The sequence below is a fragment of the Tetrahymena thermophila genome (genome assembly GCF_000189635.1).
Source record: "Tetrahymena thermophila SB210 genomic scaffold scf_8254609, whole genome shotgun sequence".
Lineage (NCBI taxonomy): Eukaryota > Ciliophora > Oligohymenophorea > Hymenostomatida > Tetrahymenidae > Tetrahymena > Tetrahymena thermophila.
Genome location: NW_002476379.1, coordinates 73968 through 98142, shown reverse-complemented (window position 1 = coordinate 98142; position 24175 = coordinate 73968). Strand labels below are relative to the sequence as shown.

The following is a 24175-nucleotide window of genomic DNA, read 5'->3' as shown; positions in this document are numbered from 1 at the left end:
GTAAAACTAACTAATTGATTGATTTATAGCAAATTGAAGAATAAATAACAAATATCTTTACATTGAATAAGTATAAACATTATTTGATTAGAATTTATTTTAAAAACATACTTTCAAATGGTAAAGAAGAATGCATCTTTATGTTTCGTAAAATTAACTAATTGATTGATTGATTTATTACAAATTGAAGAATAAATAACAAATATTTTTATATTGAATAAGTATAAATATTTTTGATTAGAATTCATTTTAAAAACATACTTTCAATGGTAAAGAAGAGTGCATCTTTATGTTTCGTAAAACTAACTAATTGATTGATTGATTTATTACAAATGGAAGAATAAATAACAAATATTTTTATATTAAATATGTATAAACATTATTTGATTAGAATTTAATTGTTTTAAAGTAAATTCTTAATTAAAGGTTATTATATATAGTTGGATTTTAAAAATTATCTATAATAGTTATCAATTAATCCTAAAATGAAATAGACTGACTGCTCTATATAAAAATTCTAATAAGTTTAAATTATGATAATTATCAATCTGAAAGTAATAAATAAAAGTTTATTTATTTATTTGTAGTTCCATTAATGGTTATTATTCTTTCTGTTTTTACTTATTTTATATCAAAATTATTCAGAGCTATCAATTTCCTCATTCATTTTTAAATAGCGATTAGCATTTAATAAGTTACTGACTAAATCATTTTTCTTTATTTTTTTCTTTACGAAGTTAAAGTAAATGCAGATCAATAAAAAGCTAGCAATACAGCTAATAGATATCCAGAATCCATATTGGAGTTATTTCGTATTTGAAGTATCGCCTACAACTTATACTAAGTAAACAACCATAACCCAATACAGTATGGCACCCATGTATAGAAATAAGCAGAGCCATCTACAAGTCTTAAATTTTAATAATTTACATCCTCTATTCTAAATACTTTCAGGATAAGATTTAAAAAAAGCAAGCAATTAGAAAGTATAAATAAATTAAATAGCTACTCCCATGCTAAACATTATAAATGAGGAGATTCCTCCTATTTCTTTATTATCTTCGCTGTAAAATCCATTTAATTAGTATGAATTATTATTGTAATGAAATAATAAACCATAGTAGGTTTATTCTTGGAAAGAACCATTCGTAGTTGGTGAGTTTTCTGAATCGTTATACCAAGGGGGATATATGATAGAAAATAGTAAAGAACCTATTTACACCAAATTGAGTAGCAATATTAGCATTAAATGATTTCTTAAAATCCTTTTCTTAATATTTTAATTCATTCTTATGATTGCTGATGTATCACTCTAATTTGAATCGCTATGGAAAGATTATTTTTAATCGGCTCCACTTGATGAAATCTTATTCTTGGTATAGTTATCGCTATTATTTAAATTATTAATCTTGTTTTTAAAATATGGTTCTTCCATTTTAGATCTATCTTGAGTATTTGAGCTGCTTTTTGATTCTTCCAGACCTAAGCTCTTATTAAGAGATTATTTATTTTTTGAAAAATATTCCATAAATTAATCAGAATTCTTTTATTTATATTAATTAAGCTTAATTTATTGTTTATTTTTTATAATTTTTTTGATTTATATTTGATCGATTTTTAACATAAGAGAATGGATCATTATCTATCTTACTCTTAATAGAAATAAGGTAGGTATATTAATGTCTATTAATTTTTAAATAATATTTAGTATTCCTGATAAAAACAAAAACTATTACTTTTTAAAACTAAATTAAATTATTTTTTATTTGTTATTGTTTGCTTCAACTAGTAATTATTATTGAATTTTTTTTAATAAAATCAATTCAAAATTAATTTTTAAAAGATAAAAATACTTAAAATAAAAACTTAATTTAGATATTTTAGAACCAATTAATTAATTTATTGCTTAAATCATTAATTAAATTTATACGATTTTAAATCATAATTTAATATTAAATTCTTTCTAGATTATTTTATTGATAATATAAGCTGCATAGCTAAAGTCAAAATTAAGATTCAAAAATTATATTTTGTTTTTTTTAATATATTTACTGGCATAAGTTTTTTATTGGTTTATCCATCTATAAAAAAATAAACCTTTTGGTTTCTCTAAAAATAAACCAATAAGAATTTTTATATTGATTGACTAATTTGATAAGAAAAGTAAAATAAAGAAAAATGAAAATTAAAAGTACAAATGCAAGGTATTTAAAATTAAAGTAATGTTTTAATACAATATGAATCCAAACATATATTTTTATTTAAAAGTTGTATATATAATTTTTAATTTTAATAAACTGTATCTCTTAAAGATAGATGCAGCTTAAAAAATATAATAAAGCTAATTACCTTTTACTTCTATTTATATATTTCTAATTAAAGTGACAAAACATTCTAATATGATAAGTAAGCTTAATTCAAAATATCTTTCATTCATTTTATTAACTTGTTTCATTCTTTTCTTGAGTAGAAGTATTATTTGCTTTAACAGCACTTTCATAATAACCAAATTCGCTTGGTAATCTATATTATCCAGGTCCAGGTGAGCCTCCTTTTTTTTATTTATTTATTTTTAATTAAACTAAAAATTATTTCTAACTAATAATATACTTAATTGTTCTTAAGAAAGAGTACGACGAACTCCGTGAGGGAAACTTCTACATTATGATGACTTGTATCCACTAACAAAGTATTAACCATCCTTGGTAATACCAGTATTAGGAGCATACTATCCTGGCCCAGGGTTTTGATGTCCAGCTTTTAGAGTATAATAATTGTTTTTTATCGATTTTAATATCAATAATAAAATAAATAAATTTATACCTTTAGGTCCATCTGGGAATCTCTTAGAGCGAGAAGGATTAAAGCTCAAAGCTCCTGAAGAACGGAATTTAGAAATAAAATATTTGCCATCAGAGCTAATAGAAGGTGCTATAGGATAACTTTAATACAAAAATAAAATTTTATTATTTATTTTAATTTTAAAAATAATTTTTTTTTTTTTTAATAAATTAAATAATTGTTTTTTTTTACGCTCCAGGTCCTGGTACGTTCTTAGCAAATGAGCTAAGAGGGTCATTATGGGCTGTTCTTTGTCTAATACTATAAGAAATATTACTTAAAGTTCTTGGTAACTAGTAATTGCCAGGACCTTTTAATTAATTATAACTTTTAATGGGTTTTAATTAAATTGTGAATATTAAAAAGAGAAGTGTTGTAACAGTTTATCAATCCAAATTCCTCTTAAATTCACTTTACATTACAAGAACTTAAATAAATAATTACCAGGATTTTTTGAGTTCAAATTTCCCATAATACCAGTGCTAGCCATATTCTATTTTAACAAAGATTTAACCAATTATTTAAACAATTAAAATTTTACCTCTCTAGAAACACCAAAAGGGAAACCTCTGTGTTTTTTAACATTTTTATCAAGTTCAGATTATAATGCATAAGTGTTAGGGCCAGGAGTCTATTTTATAAAATTTATATTATTTATTTTTTTTCATTAGTGTGTAAGTAAAAAAGATTTTTTAAGTTTTTAATGCTATTAGAGACTATTTAAAAATAATTTTATTAGCATGTTTAAAGGCAATACCTTATTATTTTGCTTGGTAAAATCGTACTTAGTACCATATCCAATTCCAGTCATTCTATGATCTCTGACAGGAGGTAAATCATAGCAAAACTTCTCACAGCTTAACATATTTTAAATATTAAATAAAGTTAAATATGAAAATGTGTCTAAGTACGCAATTATGAATTATAAATAAAATTAGTTTCATCAAATAAAAGGATTTTAGTCATGTTTTTAATGTTTTAATCAAGATGCTTTTTCATGTAGTTTTTAAAAAAAAATATTTTTAAACGAGCTATATTTTACTTGGATTTACCAATGTCCTTAAATCTCATACTTTTAGGGAAGGTATAAAGTTATTTGGACTAAGATTAGTTTAATGGAGAGTTGCATATTTGATAGCAAGTTGAAACAGTGATGGACATTCTCCTAATTATCTATCTATGTTACTAATATTACTCTTTTTTGGTGCTTTTAAATATATTTCTTATTTATTATTTAAATCAATCTAAGCTATTTTATTGATTTATTCAATATAATTTATTCTGAATATAATCAATAACTCCTTTTGATGCTTATTTGATAACTTTATCTATTTTTTTTCTTTTTTTGTTGGGTAAATCATAACTTTAAGATAATTCTTAGAGTTAATTAAACTTTCTAACTAATTGAATATTATCATTTAAAAATAATCTTTTCAATAAAAGAGTCGGTTTTTTTTTCATTATATTTAATTTATTATAAACCTAATTCTGTCATAGGAATCATCTTTTATGGATAAAGTGGTTTCATACATACATACATGTTAACATTTTTTAAATAAATTTTCAATTAAAATTATTATTTATAAATTGTTTAAAAGAACTTTTTTTCATTTTTTATATTTCATTTAAAACTTACGAATTATTTATTTATTTTATATATTTATTTTACTTTTTCACATCAATTTTTATTAAACAATTTTAAAAATAATTTTAAAAGATAAATTTTACATTTATTTACTAACTAAATGTTAAACCATTGACTAATCTTAATGCAATATTTAGTAGTATAAATTTATCACATTTAATAATTAAATTCTATTATATATATATTTGTTGATTTTATATGAAGCTTTATTTCTTTATTATTTTATTATGATGCAGCTATTTTCCTCAGCTTTTATTAGGCTTAGATTCATAATAACCAAATTCGCTAGGAAGTCTATAAGAACCTAATTTAAAAAGTTATTTTCTAAATTTTAAGTTATTTTGTAAGAGCAAAAATGTACCTGGTCCTGGAGTAAACTATGATACACCATTAGTAATACGCTTGGAATGGGTAAATGATCTGGAATTGCTTGATTTAAATTTAGAGACGAAGTACCTGCCGTCAGGATTTATAGATACAATAGGTTTATATGTTCTTTTAATTTTAATATTTATTAACATTTTTTATTTCAAAGAAAGTATTATTTTTACCCAGGTCCAGGAGTTTGATCTGCACTTGATTTAGGGAATCTTTAAGATGATGAGGGACTAAAGCTTATACACCCAGAGCTATTCATTATCAAAAATATAAATTAATTAAGTAAATTAATTAATTAAACACAGCAAATAAAAAAACTTTACCTTTTATATTTAGACAAAAAGTATTTACCATCTTCTTTAATTGCTGGAAGCGAAGCATATGCCTTTTTAAAGTAAATATTAATTCTTAATTAAAAGACTTGACTTATAATCTAATTGAATAAAGTCTTACACCAGGTCCAGGTGACTTCAAGTTAGTATTTTTAGCATCTATTAATAAGTTATATAAATTTAATTAGTTTTCAAATTAGTTTCAGAAAGTAGTAGAACTTGTATTAATTTTTTAACAAATAGTGAAAAGATTTTATTCTTTGAGAGGTTTAATTTATTAATTCTCTTTCTAATAAATAATTTTAGTCATATTTTTTTACCTGGAGAAGCAGTTCTCTGTCTAAGTGTGAAGGCTTACTTGCTCAAAGCGCTTGGAACTTGATATGTGCCTATTTATAGATTTTTATAACTTTTAACACAATTATTTTTCTAAAAATTTGTAATCATAATGCAAATTCTCATATTGCATTTGAATATTTAGCAAATGCTTCTTCCTAGTGATAATTCAAAGCAAATAACTTGAAACTAAAAAATTTACCTGGCCCAGGACTAAATAAATTCAATTATCCTAGAGGCCCACTTGTCTTTGCCATATTCTGATAAATAATAAATATCCAGTAAACAATAAGAATTAATTATGAGAAATTTAATAAAAATAAAATTATTTTAAGAATTACTTCTCTGCTAAGACCAAAGGACCATCCTTTCCTTTCTACTTGCTATATTGTATTCATTTTTTGTTCATAAGCATTAGGAGCTGGTGTTCTTGTATTTTACTTTGTAAAATCGTCTTTAATTAATTATCATTAAATTAAATTCAGCATTAAAGATTTCAATATGATCTTTTTAAAATTACACTTTGATCCATAGCCTATTGCTGTAGATCTTGTCATCCTCATTGAAGGTAAATCATAAAAAACGTTTGCAGATCTATATTTATTTATTAGAATAGTATTAAAAATGTTTTTTAGAAGTTGATCTTTCAACTAAAACTAAATGAAACAATTTTATTGAAAAGAAAAATAATTATTTACTAAGAATTAGCATTATTTTTAAATCTAGTTTCTTTAGGAAATGAATACATCTGCTTGGATTTAGAATTATTTAATGGAGAATTGCAGATTTAAAATCCGCTGGAAACTGTTACTGACATCTCTTTAAATTTTAGTTTATTTTATACTATTATGTTTTTTATCGTATATTTCTTTGTCTTTTTTTTTATTATAATTGCATAAAAAATATATAAAATATATATGTATCAAACAAAGTGAATACAAATTATTATTTGAAAATAAGCTTAGATTATTAAATCAAATGTTTATTTTTTTGTTTGTTTAGTTGTTTTGCTTGCTTTTTTGATTGATTCTAGCGAAGACTTTCTATAAATATTACGCAAAATTTTATTTCATAATAATTGAATTACCCTAATAAAATTCTTACTTTTAATTAAGAAAAAAGAATTTTTAGAGTGCGAAATATTATAATATTTTATATACTAACAAGGCAATTAAAATTGATTAATAAAAACACTATTACTTTAAATATTTTTTAACCTTAACTAATACTACTTAATCTGAATTTTTTTAATGTTTTTAACTAAAAAAAATGATTTATTTAAATATTCCAAATTAACAATAATTAAATAAAAAAAAAGTTTCCTTTTTAATAGAATAATTATATAAATATTAATTTAATTATGATTTTTATTTTTTTAAAATTTATCTAAGCTTTTTCTTTTTTATTTTTTTCTTAAGTCTTAAATAAACCTACAAATAAAAATTTAAAATAAATAGAAAAGCAGTGTTTATTATAAGTTTACTTAAAAATAGAGTCATTATCTTTAAATTTAAAAAATGAGTTATATTTTGCTTATTAAACTATTAAAATGTTACAAGCAATAAAAAAAATATGATTGGCATGTAGGATTTAATTAATGGCTATTTTCACATACCTTTGAGTAAAATACTCAAATAAAAAGTTTTATAATTTATTAGACTAGCTATTCACTCTTTTTCACATGTTTTCCTTTTATTTAATCTTAATTTAATCTTTATTATATAGAAATAATATTTATTTTATGCAATATTTTAATTAAATAATTTAAAGAAATATTTTTTGAAAAGAGAAAGAACATTTTATTTAAGAAAAAAATAATAATTTAGTATTCAAATTAATAAATTTTTCAAATTAGAATACATTCAATTTGCAAATAAAAAGTTCAAAATAAAATTATTAAATATTTGAAATTCAAAATTAATAAGAGCTTAGTTTAGTTTATTTGTTTATTTTTGCAATCAAGAAATTTTAGAATTAATTATTAAAGTTATAACAAAATACATAAAACCAATTTATATAATAATAATTATAATAATAAAATAAATATTAAAAAGATAAGTTATAGAGTAAATTTGTTTAGTTATTATATGGTTTATATTTTAATTACAATATTTATTATGGTTGAATTCATTGTTGTTAATTAGTTAATTTATTTATTAAAAGATTATTTTTTTAATAATCTCTTTTTTATGCAATTTATTTATTATTTATTGAACATGCCAAAAAGCAACGAAGCTATTTTTAATTGAAATGACATTTTTTATGAAAAATCGTTTTATTAAAGGAATAAATCAATCACTTTTGATCACCTTAAATCAGAATGCTTAAGCAATGATTGTTATTTAGAAACAGGTCTACCTTAAAAGATCTTCCAGAATTTAAGAGTTTCATCACCAGCACCAGTAACAATAGTCTGATTATCAGGTGCCATGCTCATAAATAGAACTCTGCTTTAATGTCCTTCAAGTTCTGCGATTTAGCTCATAGTAGGATATTTCCAGACTGTTACTTTGTTATATTCAAATCCATGAGCACAAACAAATTCATTCTAATCTGGAGAAAATAGTAATTTACAAACTTAAGAACCAACCTCAACAGATCCAAGTAAACTATTAGTATTTATATTCCATACTTTTATAGTTTAATCTCTTGATCCACCTCCACTTAATAATACTCCATACTAATGAGGATTCCATGCTAGAGCTCTTACGGCTGCCTAATGTTCATTATGTTTTTGGTAGGGACTAATTTCATTCGAACCAAAGCCATTTATGTTTTAGCTATAGGAACGAGCTATATCCCATATAGCTACCATGTTATCATTACCTCCTGAAGCAAGATATTGTTGATCTGGAGACCACTTGACTTAACATATTTCTTATTTATGACCTCTAGCCATTCTTAAAATTTTTGGGTCACGAATATCTTGAATAAGGATGCTTTTATCTTTAGAGCCAGCTGCAAAAACATTATTGTTGTTGAAATCAATACATCCTATTCTTTCTTTTTATGCAGAGAACTCAGAAATAAGCTGTCTGGTAGTTAAGTCCCAAAGTTCAACTTATCCGTTGTAATTTCCGAGTGCAATTTAGTTACCGTTAGGTGACCATTTTAAGCTTGTGTATTAAGATAGTTGAGATTAGTTTTAGCAATTTTCGATATTAGTTCCAAAGTTGGAAGCTTTACTATCACAGAGTTTTTATACACTTCCAGTGGCAGCATTCCAAATAAAGATAGATTTTCCTAATCCTACTGCTATCAAATTTTGTGAACTCCAGTCTAGTAAATCAACATAAAAATCGTCTTAGAGTTAAGGAGCATCTAATACTTTGAAAGGTGTTTTAGATATTTTACGTTTTTACTCTTTTGAACGATCATCTGGGGTAGAAATCTAGAATGGTGATTGCTAAATGTTGAGAAGAGGAGATGTAGTTGCATTTTTTTAGTCCCAGTGAAATTTGAGAATGGGTGTTTTTTAAAGTTCCTCTGAGGACTTTTTATTATTAGATCCTTCGTAATTACCAAAAAGTTCTCTTTGAATTAACTCATTATAAGATTTAGTGTTTTCATCTTACTAACTTAAGAAGTTGACTTTTTTACTTGGGGTTGTCAATTATTGAGAAGAATTTAGAGTATGTCCATTAGAAAATCCATTGATGGTTGTGCTCTAACTATTTGAATTATTTGCATGAGATTATCTTGATCCTTAAAAAAGAAAAGGAGACTCTGTAAGCATTCTATTTGCAGGTTATTCTTCTACAATCATTTCATCTTTTAAATCGAACAGAGTTTTACTAATAGAATCTGTTCTTGCGGGAATAAAGCGATCAGAGTACTTTGTAGGGGTTTTGAACTAAGAATTTTGAGGACTCTTATTTTACTGAATTGAGTTGCAGAATGGTGCATTAATTACATTTAAAGTATTTGTATTTTAATCGCCCTTTTTATCAAAAGCGGATGGAGACATATAGCAAGAAGGGCTTTCAAACAGATTATTGGCTTTATTTGACTTGAGTGGGGAAGTAAAGTTCATTTTTGAAATATGATGAAAGGGTTCTATTTTGAAAAAAACTTTATAGAGAATGAGATCTTTTTATTATTTTTGCTAAGCTACAGGATATATTAATATATTGATAGATAGAGATATATATATCTTGATTCTTTTTATTCTTCAATTTTGTAATATTTTATATACAAATTATTGGTTTTTACTTTTGTTTTGTAAATATTAGTTTTTTTTTTAATTATTATTATCTTTTTGAGATTGCTATTTACAGGTTTTTATTTTCAAAAATTAAAGAATCTGCAGCTATCAAAATAGTAAATTTTACAAACACTTAGCTTATCTAATAGAAAAGCTGTATATATATTTTCCACATTTTGTATAGAACAATCGTGTTTATCACCTCTTTGTATACAATTTTGTGATCCATCATTCTTTCAAAAATTTTTAAATAATTTCCTTATAAGAAGTTAGTAAATAGAGATAATAAACAGCTATCTAAAATTCATTTTTGAACTTTCCCGCCCCACTGCTGTAAAAAATATTTATAACCAGATAGAAAATCAAAATTCTCTTTAGGAATAGAACATCCAAAAATTATCAATATAAACTACCTATCTACTACAAAAAGATTAAAATGCATGAAACAACCTATTTATTTACATAATACTTTTAAAATATTTTTTATAGAAATAGCAAGCTGCTGTTGTTTATTATTTTTAGCTTTAGAGTATAATAAAATTTTTAAAAATCCAGTAATAGTTTGTGCATGTTTTGTTTGGCATTTGTTTATCTATTTATTGCAAATAAATAAAAAGTGATAGACACAGGACTGACTGTGTCTGTTTTTCATACTTTCTTTTCATAATTCAAGAATTTTAGAAAAAAAGTAAATTATAGATTTATATTATACCTAGTGTGTAAAATTAGAATAGAATATATATTTACTAAAACCATGTAACAACGAAAATATATTTTGTTATTTTTTCTATTACAAATTTAGGCTTTGATCATTTTCATCATTTTGCTTTAAAGTGTTTTAGTTTTTTTTTTTAATTAATTGCCAATTATTAAAAATACCAAAAATAAAATGAAAAATTATGACAACTTCTCAAAAGAAAGGTGTATAAATTTATAAATATTTCAATGGCATTTTAATAAATTAATTTGATTAAAATTTGTCATTTCTTTTTTAACTTTTGTTGAATTTTGAAGTTATCCTCGATAAGTAAGTGCTTGTCTATTGAATATTAATTTTCATCATCTTCTTAGAGTTTAAAAATAAAATAGAAGTAGATGTGCTTGAAGTAGAATTGCCAAGTACAATTTACTTAAAATAAGAATTTATTTACATAAGTAGAAAGTAGAAGTTAATCAATTTTAAAAAATAAAGGTGAAAGATGATGATTTATATAGATGGTAGAAAAAATAAATCTACTTAGCTATGTAGGTGAATATATAGATAGCGTATTAATTATTAACTATTTTATTATTTTAAAAATATCTAAATTCTACCTTAATAAAATTAATAAATGTGATTATACAATGTTGTATGATGACGCTTTAACAAAATAAATCTTAAATTTTTAGCTTTGAGTTATAAAAATTTTTAAATTTAAAATTTGGTTTGTTATCGTTATTATTTTCAAAATACTCAGTTAACGTATCATTTTTTTTTTGTTGAGTTATTTTTAAATAACTTTTTGAATTTTTTGAATATTATATTTGCTAAAGCTTTTTTAGCTTTAAGCTATTAAATCCTCCTTTGTTTATTAAGAAATGTTTTTAAAAAATATATAACGACTATTTTCAATACCATATTGAAAAAACTTTTACATTATAATATTTAATTTATTTTTATGTACTATCTTATTCTTAAGTTTAAGTTGAATAGAGAAAAATCAAATATGAAATGAACTCTACATTAGGTAGTATTCAAACGATCTGTTATTTAACAGAAAAATTTTGAAAAAGTGTGTTATATAGAGTAGACATTTTTATTTTGAAAAAAATTGATTATGATTAAAATAGAAGAAATATTATATGAAAGGTTTATTAAATCTATATGAAACCATCTATTTTATTAAAAAAATTCTAAGCTAGAAAATGAAATTAATTAATTGAATTCAAATAGTTGATACACTTAATATATATTTGTTTGGGATTAAAAATAAAATAACATTTATCTAATAGTTATGTATTAGCATTTTAGAAATAAAATATCAATATAAAAGTTGAAAGTAAAATGTTTAAATTAATTTTAAAAAGATATCTTTTGTTTTACTCAATTTTTTATTTGAAACTTAATTAATAATTTTGATACATTTTTAATTAAAAGGATTACTAAATAAATTCATAAAGAAGCTAGTTAATTTAATGAAGCATGAAAAATTTCTTAATGTTATTGAAGAATAATTATATAATATTTTATAGATGGTAATTATTCTGAAATTTGTTCAATGTTATGAATAGAGTTTTAAATCAGCTAAATTTAAAATCTTATAAATTTTAATAAATTTTTTTTCTATCTAAATGAATAAATATTTTTATTTATCTATTTTTAAATACTATTTCTGTTCAAATAAAACATTTGTTTTTAATTTTAAAGTTAGATGAGTATTTAATTAATAAAAGGTTGCTTAAAAGAAGAAATTAATTGTATGCTACTATAAACTTATTTTAAACACATTCTTTTTAACTACTTATTTATTTTATAAATGTCTAAATATTAGTTTTTAATAAATAAATAATTTTTTAAGATTTTTAATTAAATTAGTAGTTGAATTGTAAAATCTTTTATAATTGTAATATCAAATGGAAATATTGTTTTGATATTTATTTCATAGGTATACTTTGATATAAATCATATTATTTTGTTTTAAGATTTTTATTTTTACCTTTTATATTTAATTTTTTTAAGACAAAAAAGAATCTTGATTGATGATTTGTATCTTTATTAATACTAAACAATATTTACTAATAACTTGAGATGTTGAGATTAGGTAATAAAATTTAGAATAATACAAATTGAATTTCTTTTATAGCATTCTAATCGAATCATAAATTTGGATATATATATAAATATTACACATTACTAATTAAAATACCTAATTCGTCATCTAGTATTGACATACTGTAATCATCAAAAAATATTAGTAATTACACTAATACATTTTGATCAAAATAATTTTAAAAATGTCATCTTGGTTTATAATTTTAAGGTGTTTTGTTTATATTACATTATATTAGATAAAATTATAAATTTTATTTTAGAGGTATTTATTTCACAAAAATATTAGAAATTGATGATTTATTTCTAATCATTTTTGTATGGTAATAGACACATAGATTAGATTTGTTTGATGTAATATATTAAGACTTAAATCGAGTATTTGAATTAAAGAAAGAATTTGCTTATATTTTTATCAAGAAAGCAAAATCTAATATTGTTCACAATTAATCAATTTTTCCTTCGTAAAAAAAAAGCTTAGAAAAAATAATAAAATTTGAGTTTAGAACATTTAAAATCAAAGTTACATCAGTGCAGGATTAAAACAGAGTAGTGATTTTATATATTAATTAATATCACTTACTAAAAAATTAGTGTTTAGAGTCTCGCTAATTTTTATATAAAAGAAAAATAACATTATGATAATTCATTCTCGAATAAGCACAGAACTTTTCCTACAAAATTCACTAAAAATATCTTATTTATGGTTTAAAACAGCTTCTATTTAAAAAGCAGTATCTTAATTAAAACCAAAAAATTTATCAATTAACTAAAAATAAATTGTTTAATTAAATAGTTGAAAAAATAAAATACTAATAGTTCTAGCAAATGAATAGTGTCCAAGAATAGTCTTCATGCTGTTTACCCAGCAAGAACGAGTGCACCTTCTTTAGCACCCCTTTAGAAGCATACTAGAAGAGTTAACCTGAAAAGATTCTCTATACAGTTATGCTTCCCTCAGATCAAACTAAGCCTGACTACTTAGCTACTATAGATGTAGATCCTACTAGCGAAACTTATTCTAAAATTATACATAGACTTGATATGCCTCGTGTTGGTGATGAACTTCACCACTTTGGCTGGAACGCTTGTGTTAGCTGTAAAGGAAATGCTCAAAATAGACATCGCTACCTTGTACTTCCCTCTATGAAGAGTGCTAACATTTATGTAGTAGATGTACTTTCTGATCCTCTTAACCCTACCATCAAGACAGAAATTACTGGTGAAGAACTTGCCCGTAAAACTAATGGTGGCTCATTTCCTCATACAACCCACTGTCTCCCTAGCGGTGAAATTATGATCTCATTGATGGGTTAAAATGGTGAAGAAGGTGGTGGTGGTTTTGTCTTGATAGATGGCCACACATTCGAAGTCAAGAATAGATGGGAAAGCTAGGAAGATGCTTAAAATTTTGGATATGACTTCTGGTATTAACCTAATCATAATGTTATGGTCTCCACAGAGTTTGGTTGCCCAAAAGCTTTTTGGTATGGATTTAACCCTGAATAAGTTAAGGATATGTATGGCAATTCTTTACTCTTTTGGGATTGGCAAAAAAGAAAGCTCATTAATAAAGTTGAATTAGGATCTGATGGATTAATTCCTTTGGAGGTCCGTTTCCCTCACAACCCTTAAGTTAATTATGGTTTTGTTGGTGCAGCTTTAAGCTCAACTTTAATTAAATTCTAGCCTAATGAATAAACAGGTTTATATGAAGCAAAGAAAGTTGCTGAAGTTGCTCCTATAAATGTTAAAGGATGGGCTCTACCTACCATGCCTGGATTGATAACAGACATCTTAATTTCCCTTGATGACCGTTTCATATATGTTTCATGCTGGCTCCATGGGTGTGTTAACTAGTATGATATTACTGATCCTGATCACCCTAAGCTTGCTTCAACTATATACTTGGGTGGTTCTCTTATAAAAGGTGGCTCTGTTACTATTATTGATGAAAATGGTAAGGAAAGAGAAGACCTCTTAAATGAAGTTCCAGTTGTAAAAGGAAAGAAAATTGAGGGTGGACCTTAGATGCTCCAACTTTCTCGTGATGGCAAACGTCTTTATGTCACTTCATCTCTCTTGAGACCTTGGGATTCCTAATTCTATCCTGAAATGGTTAAAAATGGTGGATAAATTCTCAAGGTTGATGTTGATACAGTCAACGGAGGCATGAAGCTCGATACAAATTTCATAGTAGATCTCTCAAATGAACCTCATGGTCCTTCAGTTGCTCACGAAGTTAGATATCCTGGTGGTGATTGTTCAAGTGATATCTGGGTTTGATATAAAATTATTAAAAATACCAATTTTAAAATAAATATTTATACTTTTAATTAAAAGAAATTTGTTGATTAAAATTTTTACTTTTGTTTTGTAATTATTAATTTTTTAAGCATTAAGCAATAAAATCTGACAACCTTTACAGAAATAAATTTTTTATTAAAATTGATTAAAAAGCACTAATTAATTAATGAAATAATATTTTCTCTTACTTAAATAAATACCCAAAATTTTTTGATATTTTGCTAAGCAAATCAAAGACAGAAAATTTAATTTTCTTTGTTTAAAAATAAAAAACAAATAATTTATTTAATTTGACTTTTTACTTTTGGTTAAAAAAATATCCTCAAAAATGAAATTTAAAATGATTTTATTAAAAATTAAATTTGGCAAATAAACAGTTTTTTTTTAAATTTTTAGAAATTATGATACAAATTAATAGATGAATTTAAGTTACACAAAATAAATAATAAAATTTAATTATAATTATATTTATAAAAGTTAGTCAATTAGTTCATAGGTCAGTCAGATTTTAATATTTAATTTTTGTAAATTTAGCTCTCTTTAATAGATTCATTAATTTTATAAACAAGCGACTACAGATAATCTAAATAAACGCTTTTTCTGTGCTTGCTCATTATAAATTCAACGAATTCACTTGCCATTTCATGATTAGCACTTACCATTTAGTCAGAGAGAGTTTTTAAAGATCTAAATATAAATTCTAAGTCCTTTAAACAAGGTAATTGTTCCTATTTTAAAATGAATGAATAAATTAAATAAACGATCAAAATTTTAAAAGTATTTTTATTTTTTACATTTAAATTTTCTGGAGGATGACATTTAAAGAACTTGTAAATTTCAGTTAAGACTTCAAATACTCTCAATTCTTTTTTATCATCATAGCAGCCTAATAACTTTTCTAAGCATTTCAAAATAAGTCTGTAGAGCATTTTTTCATCTTTAATAAAATTGTTAGATATAAAAAAATAAATTTTGAAAATATTAAAATTTTACTTTTTGAGTAGACAGTTTAGAGATCTTATGGCACACATGAATTCAAAATTTTCAAACCACTTATTAAAACTGTGCTTACTGATTTAGCACTCAATAAATTATCAAGTAAGGTTTATAATTCTTTTGTTAAATCATTTTAACGGTAAGTCCTTTAATCTTTATCAGCATATATTTCTTTTTGGGTTGTTTACTATAAAATTGATAAATAATTTTAAATATAAAACACTGTCTCAAATAAAATATCAATTTTACAGATGTACAAAGTCTAAGGGTAATCATTAAGATAATTCTGAAATTATTTTCTGACATATTTTCAAGCAGTACTTTATCTACAATAGCAAGTTTTAAATCTATTACAAAATCGATTTTGTCAATAACTTCTTCTAAACCTTCATAGTGTAAGATTATTTGTTCTCCTAAATCGTTATAAAGCTATTCAGAAGTCAAGAGTATTTCTTAAAGCTTTTAATTAAAAATAAAATTAATACTTAAAATTAATCATTTTAAAATAAATTTACTTATTTTATGCAATCAGTTTTCTCTTTTGTGCGCTAGGGTACAAGCTCGAATGGACTCTTAGCATGGTTAGTAATCGCATTTCTTGAATTGTAGCTTATATATTATTCTTACAAAGAAACTCCATTTACCTTGGAAGCTTCTGTTTATTGGGAATCATAAGTAGTTGTCCTAGAGATATTTTGTTAGAGGGATTAGTTTTATAGCTAAGAAATTTAAGCAGATAGCAATTATTTTTCCTTTTTTTCTTCTTCTAACTTTTAAAGCAATTCTGACTCTTGTTTCTATTTTTCTTGAATGTCTTATTATATTTTTTAAAGATTTTCTTTTGTCCTCTGATGCAAATCTCTTTCCTCTTAATATCTTAAGTGCCAAACTTCATCTTGTTATCCATTAGAGTTGTATTACTAAATAGTATGGAAATTTTATGGTTGTTTCATGCCTGTTGGTAGTAAATAGCTCATATCTGAAAAATTGAGTTTACCATCCTAAGAAACATAATAATGTCTATTTGAAGATAGCTAGTCTATTTATTTGATTATTGGAGATACAGAATTCAAATCATGTCTATTTGTTAATTTCTGCTTTTATCCAGATTTTGGTAAACGTGAATTCATTCCAGAATATCTCTCTGCAGAACCAGGCTCATTAGTTCCTGTCTCTTCATAATCTAAAATATTTTAGTGAGGGTTTCTTATAGTAGATGGGATAGTATGATCTTCCACGCTATCGTAGTTTGCTAAATTAACATTTTAATTCTTTTAATTATTCTAATTTGTTGCAAATTAAGATACAGAAATAGAATTACTAATATTATTTCTATTAGTTTTATACATCTTTATATTAGAATTTGGTTATGAGATTACCCTTTCTTAGCCATCAAATAAATTAGAAGAATTATTATCTTGGTTTTCTCTAAGATAATCATATAATGAAGATTAATTCACTCCCTCAACTGAAGCATTTCTGTGCTACTAATTTTTATTATTTATAGGTGAATTCTTTGCATCTTATTGATTTTTTTAATTTGGATTTGTAAGATTACTGCTACTAATGCCTACAATCTAAGAATTTTATTATTGAATTTCATTTAATTATTTTAAAATTTTTGCATCGTGCTATTCTTATGTAAGATAGTTATTTATTAAACTTCTGTTATTATTGTTGCTATTATTTTAATTGAAATTATATTAGTCATTTTATTACTTTAGTTATGGCTATTATTAATTTATTTATAGATCAGTGTTATTAGTAATTCTACTTATGCTAGAATTAGAGCTGTTGTTGTTATTTTAATTAGCCAAATTAGGAAAGCTTCTATTGTTGTTGTTATTATTATTGTAAATTTATTATTTCTATTACTATTGTTAGTAATTTCTTTAATTGCTACTATTATTATTATTGTTGTTGTTAATACTGTGAGGGTTTCCATTTTATGCTTACTAATTTAAGTTAATACTATCTAAAATAGAATTAGAATAGTCTAAATTTAATTGATTATTAGAGTAAACACTTCCATCTTATAAAATGTTATTACTATTTAAAAGATGCTAATTATTTAAATTATTGGTGCTGTTTATGTTGTGATTGCTTCCTTATTATGGTTAAGGAGGTCTGTTGAAAATGTTATTGTTACCACCATTGCTATTGTAATTACTTACAAGAATGTTATTTCCTCTCTAGCTTTGTGTACTAGGATAGTAATTTAGGATAGATTCTTCAGAAATCATTCCTACACTATTTTGATTTGTATTGTAGACATTGATATCTACAGAATTCTATGAAACTCTATTTCCTTGATTGCTTGGTGTTGGACCACTGTTGTTGCTATTAGATTTATTTCTGTTGAAGTTATGATTTTATTAATATTAAACTTATTCAAAATGTTACTATTCATTCATAAAATCATCTTCTAAAATATTTCTTTAATAATGTTGCTAAAAATTTTATTATTATAGTTCATTTTTTTTCATTCCTTACATATTTTCTGTACTTTGTCTTACATTTTATATTGGGCTCTTTGCATTTATGCCTTATTTATTTTAATTATATATTAAATTTTATTTGGGTAAATCACTCTTTATTTCATCGTTTCTCAAAAGGATAGAAGCCAAACTTTTATCATTGCTGTGATCTCTGTTATTATTATTGTTTTTCAACTCTGCATATAAATCAAGATGCATGTTATTATTTGAAATATCAGTGATATTATTATGATCTTCTGCATGCTATATTGCTGAAGAATCAATATTTATAAAATCTTTTTACCATTCTTCATAGACTTAATAGTATTTCATAGAGTTGACTAGCTCAGTCTCAAAAATTCTTTTGAGAGTATTGTTATCATACTCAGTAAACAACTTTTACATAATTTCATGACCCATTTGATAGAGCCCTTACTCACTTAAGCAGTATACAATACTTTCAACAAAGTATTGCACATCTCTCAAGTCGATTTAAATTTAAACTTGTATATTTTGATCATCTGATATTTTATAAACTAAATGCATAAATACATTAATTAAATAATTCTATGCAAAAGAATTATAATTTTTTAAAATTATAGAAAAAGCATTTTTATAAGCAGTGTATATCACCTGCTTGTAAACATTTTATTCAAGTTAAGTTACGAACTCCCTTAATAGTTACTTTTATTCTATTGTCTTAAAGCTTTATCTACAAATATTGTTAAATACATTAAAAAATAAATATTCCATTTGTTGATTAGGGTGTTAGCTTATCTAAAGTAGAGAGTGCTTAATTTGCAATATAGCGTAAAAAGATTACTAGCACATTATTAAATCATCAGAGTTAGTCATTTAACATACCTTTTCAGCCAAATGCCTTATTTCTCTCAATTGTTATTCTAAATTTAAAATAAATAGAAAAGAATATTAACAATAATAATAATAAATAAATTAATAAAAACAAATCTGCTAATAAATAAATAAATTTAAATTTTTTAATTTTCTCACCTGCTGCTCTAGAAGGTGTTTGATTGTTAGATTCTCTACCTATACCTCTTCTCCATGGTCTTCCAGGAGAAATTGAGTTTTAATTTTTAGATGGAGAGACGTCTTTCTTGCTTACATTTCTATTAGATTCTTACTGAATTGATATATTTTGTATCTCATTAATCTCTTGAAGATATGCTACAAGATTTTCTATTCCTGTCTCAAAATCTCTATTTAAGTCTGCTTCTATCTACTTAGATAAAGATTAAGTGGAATTTTAAATTAAAGAATTATTTGGTTGTTATTGTTGTTATTATTATTATCTGCTAGTATTTTAATTGCTATTGTAATTTACCACTTGGTTTGATTTCTATTTGTTATTGCTATATTCTTCTAGTTATTCTTCTTCTTATTAAGAATCATAGTATTCATTTTATTCTGACTGGTAAGTTTGTTATTTTTAGTTTTATACATATTTTTGGTTTTGATTAGGGGTATTATTATATTCTTCTTTAGTATTTTTATGAGCATTTTATCTATTAAAATTTTATGGTTATCCATAAGATCTCTAATTTTAAAAGTCTATTTTAAAATTTATTGAATCAACAAGAATTCTATATTTACCATCTGTTTGCTCATCATAAAACTCTAAAGTATTTAAAAGAGATTGTAATAGTTTCATATCAATATCTTTTGTTGTTTTATCAAGCTTTTAAGAAATCCATGAAATAAAAAGCGAAAGGCTTTTGTTAATTTAGTATTTTTTAACGATGTTGTGAGTTGTCTATAAGAGCTTTTCTAAAGAGCAAACAAAATATGCACTATCAAATAATTAATTTATCCTTTGATTATGCCCATAATATAAAATTCCACAAATAACTTCTATTTCTCTTTATATGTTTTCTTAGTTTACAGATACGCAGCTCTATTAAGTTATTGAAAAAAAATAAAATTAAATGAAAAATTTCATAAAAATATATTACTTTATTCATGATAATAAAACTATTGCAAACTAATTCTGATGCTTTGTCATAATGAGAGGATTTTATATCATTTTTATTTGAAGAAACAGCACATGAAAAAGCGAATAAATAGCTCACGCAAAGATCTTATATTGCCTACATGTCATCACTTTAAATGTTTTACAACCAGTTTAAGAAATCTTAGCAAAATACTTCCATTTATTATATTTTGCATTGTTTTAGAATTAATTGATTAAGATTATGTAATTCATTTTAAATTGATTGGGCTATAGTCTCTTAATCTTTATTCAAGAGAACTCTACTATTATTACCTTCAGTTTTTAGGCGAGAGTCATTGGATTAAATATCTTGATTATAGTTTTGTACATTATCATTGAAATCATCAAAATCTTCAAGCAAATTGCTTATATTTTGATTTTACTATTATTATTTCTAAGGCTTTTATTTCTATAAATTATCTTCATCATCATAATCTCTGTCCAGCAAATTTACATTTTCTACTTATTTTTAAGGGGCTTAATTGCTTTTACCTTGTTAATTCACAATTCCTCCTTACTATTAAGAGTTGGCTGATTATTTATTCATTTATTTAACATTCTAAGAACTCAAGTTATTACTTGGATAACTTTCTTAGTAATTTTGAGAGTTTGTATTTTCTTTGTCATACTCGTTAAAATACTCGTTCGCTTTTCTAGCAAGTAGGTATTAGCAAGACTCTTTTAATTAAAGGTTCAAAGCTTTTTTCAATATTTATTCAATTTTTTTATCAACTGTATCTATCAATTTTTAAAGTTTTTCTCCTCTTTAAGTTTAAATTTAAGCATCCATATTTAATAAATCTAACGAATCTTTAACAATCTCTAAAGAATGAGGGATAAATCTGCCACCTAACCAATTTATGCAACCTATTCTCATGTGTAGATTTTTTTCATTATCACATTATGTTAGCAAAATATCAATTAGCTGCTCGTTAGTGCAGCATTAATTAAAATAGCAATCATCTAAAGCTTACCTAAATGAATTAAAAAAATATCCTTAAATAAATCAAAAAAATAATAAATATTTACCAAACAATCTAATTATACTATCTAGCTTTTGGTCCTCTGAATTTATCAAGAATTAGAAGCAAAAAATGTTTTAAAATTGGGAATGGAATTCCATTTTTCATAACTTTCATAAGGCTTTGCACACATTTTAAGGCTTCGCTAAAAATTAAAAAGTTACTTTCTTCTAAGCAGCCAATTAAAATTTTGTAAATGTTAGAATAATCTTTATTGTCCTTATAATTATAGACTTGAACTTAATTAACAATAAGCTTTTCGATATTTTACCACATTTCTTCCAGCTTATTCTTTTTTTAGTTTGGCTACTAAAATGAAGGTATTTCTAAGAATTTTTCAGGGATGATAGCTTACAAATCAACTTTTTATCCTTTGGAAATTACTTATTTATTTATTTTTTCGTTATCTAGATTTTTTTACATTTCCTCTTGAATCAATTTTACTTACAAATTTTTGGATACAACTTTTTTTGCTTTCTTGAAAATATCTTAAATCTCCTTCTAATGAACTGACCTTTATCCACTCAAAAATGCTTTTGATATTTCCTCGTAAGACTCTTTACTCTGAATATATATTAATTTTAAATTTTCAATAGCTGTGCTTCTAATATCTTTATTTGTATTTTTCAAAACAGATAAATTAGATTTAAATAATTAGCGCATAGTTTCATCTAAAAGTATAATTTCTTGTGTAGCAAGCTAATATTCTAGATTTAATTTTATCAACTGCAATCCAAATAGCACTATTTTAGGTTGAGTGCTGTCTAATCTTTTTATAATTTCACTAACCACAAACTAAGCATCTCCTTTTAATAAGCTATTACAAATAATGCTAGAAGCCATTTACTAATATTTTTTTTTAAATATTAATATTTTTTCATTTAATTTGAAATCAAAAATTTACTTATTATAAAGGTTTTAATAAAGGAGCTTTTTCTATTAAATCTCCAACATAGTATTTCAGAACTTGATTACTCATTGATCCTTTATAATTACCTATATATATCTCTATAGCCTTTAATCCTTCACTTAAAGCAAATAAATTCTTCTCATTAATAATATTTTTGAGCCAAGGAGCATAATTTTCAAGCGATAAATCATTCAAATTTTATCCATTCATATCATTATTTTATAATTATTTTCCTTAAAAAACCTATTAAATCTCTTAGTATCCAATTTTCCTTAATTACCATTAATTGCATTATATCTTTTCCAAAGTAGGTAAATTCTTTTATTCTTGACTGATCTAGAAGGTTTATTGGCTAGACTAATTGTACTCTGAATCATATTTTGAAACTGATTCCTCATAATAATCATTATTATTACTCATAGCTATAGCTGAATTAAATTAATTTGATTTATATTAATACTAAGATTGATAACCTTAATTGCTATAAGGACTTCCTTCCATTTTTATCTTTAGGAGTTTAGGACTATTTTTATTATAAATAAAACTATTAGTAGCTTCTATTACTATATAACGCTAATGATTTTAAAGTAAATAAATGAAATCTTCTTATATCTTATCTAAAAAAAATTAAATTTGATTCTTTCTTAAATATAAATCAAAAATTTTAAATATTGATTAAGCTCAATTACTATCACACAATCAAATAATAAACACAAAGATTTTCTTTAAAATTAAAAAATTGAACCAATGATAATGCAAAAATTAATACTCTTAAAGATCATTTCATAATTTTTAATCTTTTCTTTTTTAAATTTAAAAAGTATCAAAATTCATTTTTGATTGAATAAAATAGATAAATTCTTGACTTTAAAAGTTCAAAAATTTTAAATTAATTTTTTAGTTAAAATATTTACAAAAGTAAATTTTAATTTATTTGTATTTGGTTTGAAATATTTTTTAAGTACTTAAAGTTATAATTATTTGCAATTAACAAAGATGATTTTTAGTAGCTTAAAAGACATAAGATATGATTTTTAAAAATTTTAACTTTAGCAAAAAGAAATAATATTTTGCAATCGAATATTCAAAAAAATATAATAAATAGAATAAATTAAGAAAATAAATCAAATTTATAATTTGTGAAATAAGAATTTTTTTTATAAACATTTTAATTTAAAAATATTTATCATAAATACTTTAAATTAGATTTACTAAATTATCATTTATTGCAAATTTAAATTTGAAATATCTCAGTCAGCTAATTTTCTTTCAAACTTAATGATATGCAGTTTAAATAAGTTAACTAAAGTAGAATTAAAGAATATTCGAAATATTACTTGGCGTTTTAAAATAATTAATTATGATTTATTTTTTTTTCTTAAGCTTTTTTCTCAAAACTATTACGAATATATTAATTTTTTATTTAAAATATCATTACGGTTGTATGGTGTAGCGGTTAGCACCGAGGACTTTGAATCCTCTGACCTGGGTTCGAATCCCAGTACGACCTTTTTTAATTTAAAAAAAAAACCTAATAATCATGCTGTATTTACGGTATTTTAAAAATTTATTTTGTGCATATTTTTAATTGGTTTTAAGAAAATAGTTAAATATTTTATATGATCTTATTTAATAGACAAAATAATAAATTTTTATATTAATTTTAAGAGCAGATTTGATTTTATTACTATTATTATTAATATGAAAATAAGTTTTTATTATTAAATTTAAAATATAATTTTGATACAGATAAAGATATAGGATATCAGTTTCTTTTGAATTTTTACTTTAAATATGTAAATATTCATTTTATTGAGTTAACACTGGATTGAAATATTTAATATTTAATTAATAATTAAGCTGTTGGAATATTTATTTAGGAATGTTAAATATTTAATAGGATAAAA

General features: G+C 23.5%; 6 protein-coding genes across 6 annotated transcripts; all 6 read right to left on the bottom strand. All coding sequences in view use genetic code 6, as the record gives it.

The window, feature by feature from the left end:
- Window positions 1-631: 631 nt before the first annotated feature.
- Window positions 632-1528, bottom strand: TTHERM_00441960 (transmembrane protein, putative; the record flags this gene model as incomplete). Its single annotated transcript, XM_001033109.2, has 1 exon — window positions 632-1528. The coding sequence occupies one exon, from the start codon at window positions 1526-1528 to the stop codon at window positions 632-634; it is 897 nt and encodes a 298-aa protein (XP_001033109.2).
- A 901-nt stretch (window positions 1529-2429) lies between these two features.
- On the bottom strand, window positions 2430-4002 carry TTHERM_000441959 (sperm-tail PG-rich repeat protein; the record flags this gene model as incomplete). Its single annotated transcript, XM_012798000.1, has 8 exons — window positions 2430-2551; window positions 2611-2757; window positions 2824-2942; window positions 3034-3151; window positions 3286-3334; window positions 3383-3472; window positions 3599-3698; window positions 3884-4002. The coding sequence occupies 8 exons, from the start codon at window positions 4000-4002 to the stop codon at window positions 2430-2432; spliced, it is 864 nt and encodes a 287-aa protein (XP_012653454.1).
- A 729-nt stretch (window positions 4003-4731) lies between these two features.
- Window positions 4732-6349, bottom strand: TTHERM_00441950 (sperm-tail PG-rich repeat protein; the record flags this gene model as incomplete). The annotated part of the gene is made up of 10 exons (XM_001033108.3): window positions 4732-4790; window positions 4848-4981; window positions 5038-5115; window positions 5188-5249; window positions 5318-5355; window positions 5517-5585; window positions 5735-5792; window positions 5874-5986; window positions 6053-6126; window positions 6231-6349. 10 exons carry the CDS (start codon window positions 6347-6349, stop codon window positions 4732-4734), a joined length of 804 nt encoding a protein of 267 aa, XP_001033108.1.
- Window positions 6350-7837: 1488 nt separating this feature from the next.
- On the bottom strand, window positions 7838-9565 carry TTHERM_00441940 (anaphase-promoting complex protein; the record flags this gene model as incomplete). Its single annotated transcript, XM_001033107.1, has 1 exon — window positions 7838-9565. One exon carries the CDS (start codon window positions 9563-9565, stop codon window positions 7838-7840), a length of 1728 nt encoding a protein of 575 aa, XP_001033107.1.
- Window positions 9566-14425: 4860 nt separating this feature from the next.
- On the bottom strand, window positions 14426-14740 carry TTHERM_000441911 (hypothetical protein; the record flags this gene model as incomplete). The annotated part of the gene is made up of 1 exon (XM_012797999.1): window positions 14426-14740. The coding sequence occupies one exon, from the start codon at window positions 14738-14740 to the stop codon at window positions 14426-14428; it is 315 nt and encodes a 104-aa protein (XP_012653453.1).
- A 609-nt stretch (window positions 14741-15349) lies between these two features.
- Window positions 15350-22769, bottom strand: TTHERM_00441910 (hypothetical protein; the record flags this gene model as incomplete). Its single annotated transcript, XM_001033105.2, has 9 exons — window positions 15350-15580; window positions 15647-15789; window positions 15846-16035; window positions 16098-16307; window positions 16364-19227; window positions 19337-20240; window positions 20299-21310; window positions 21366-22204; window positions 22263-22769. The coding sequence occupies 9 exons, from the start codon at window positions 22767-22769 to the stop codon at window positions 15350-15352; spliced, it is 6900 nt and encodes a 2299-aa protein (XP_001033105.2).
- Between the last annotated feature and the right edge of the window lie 1406 nt (window positions 22770-24175).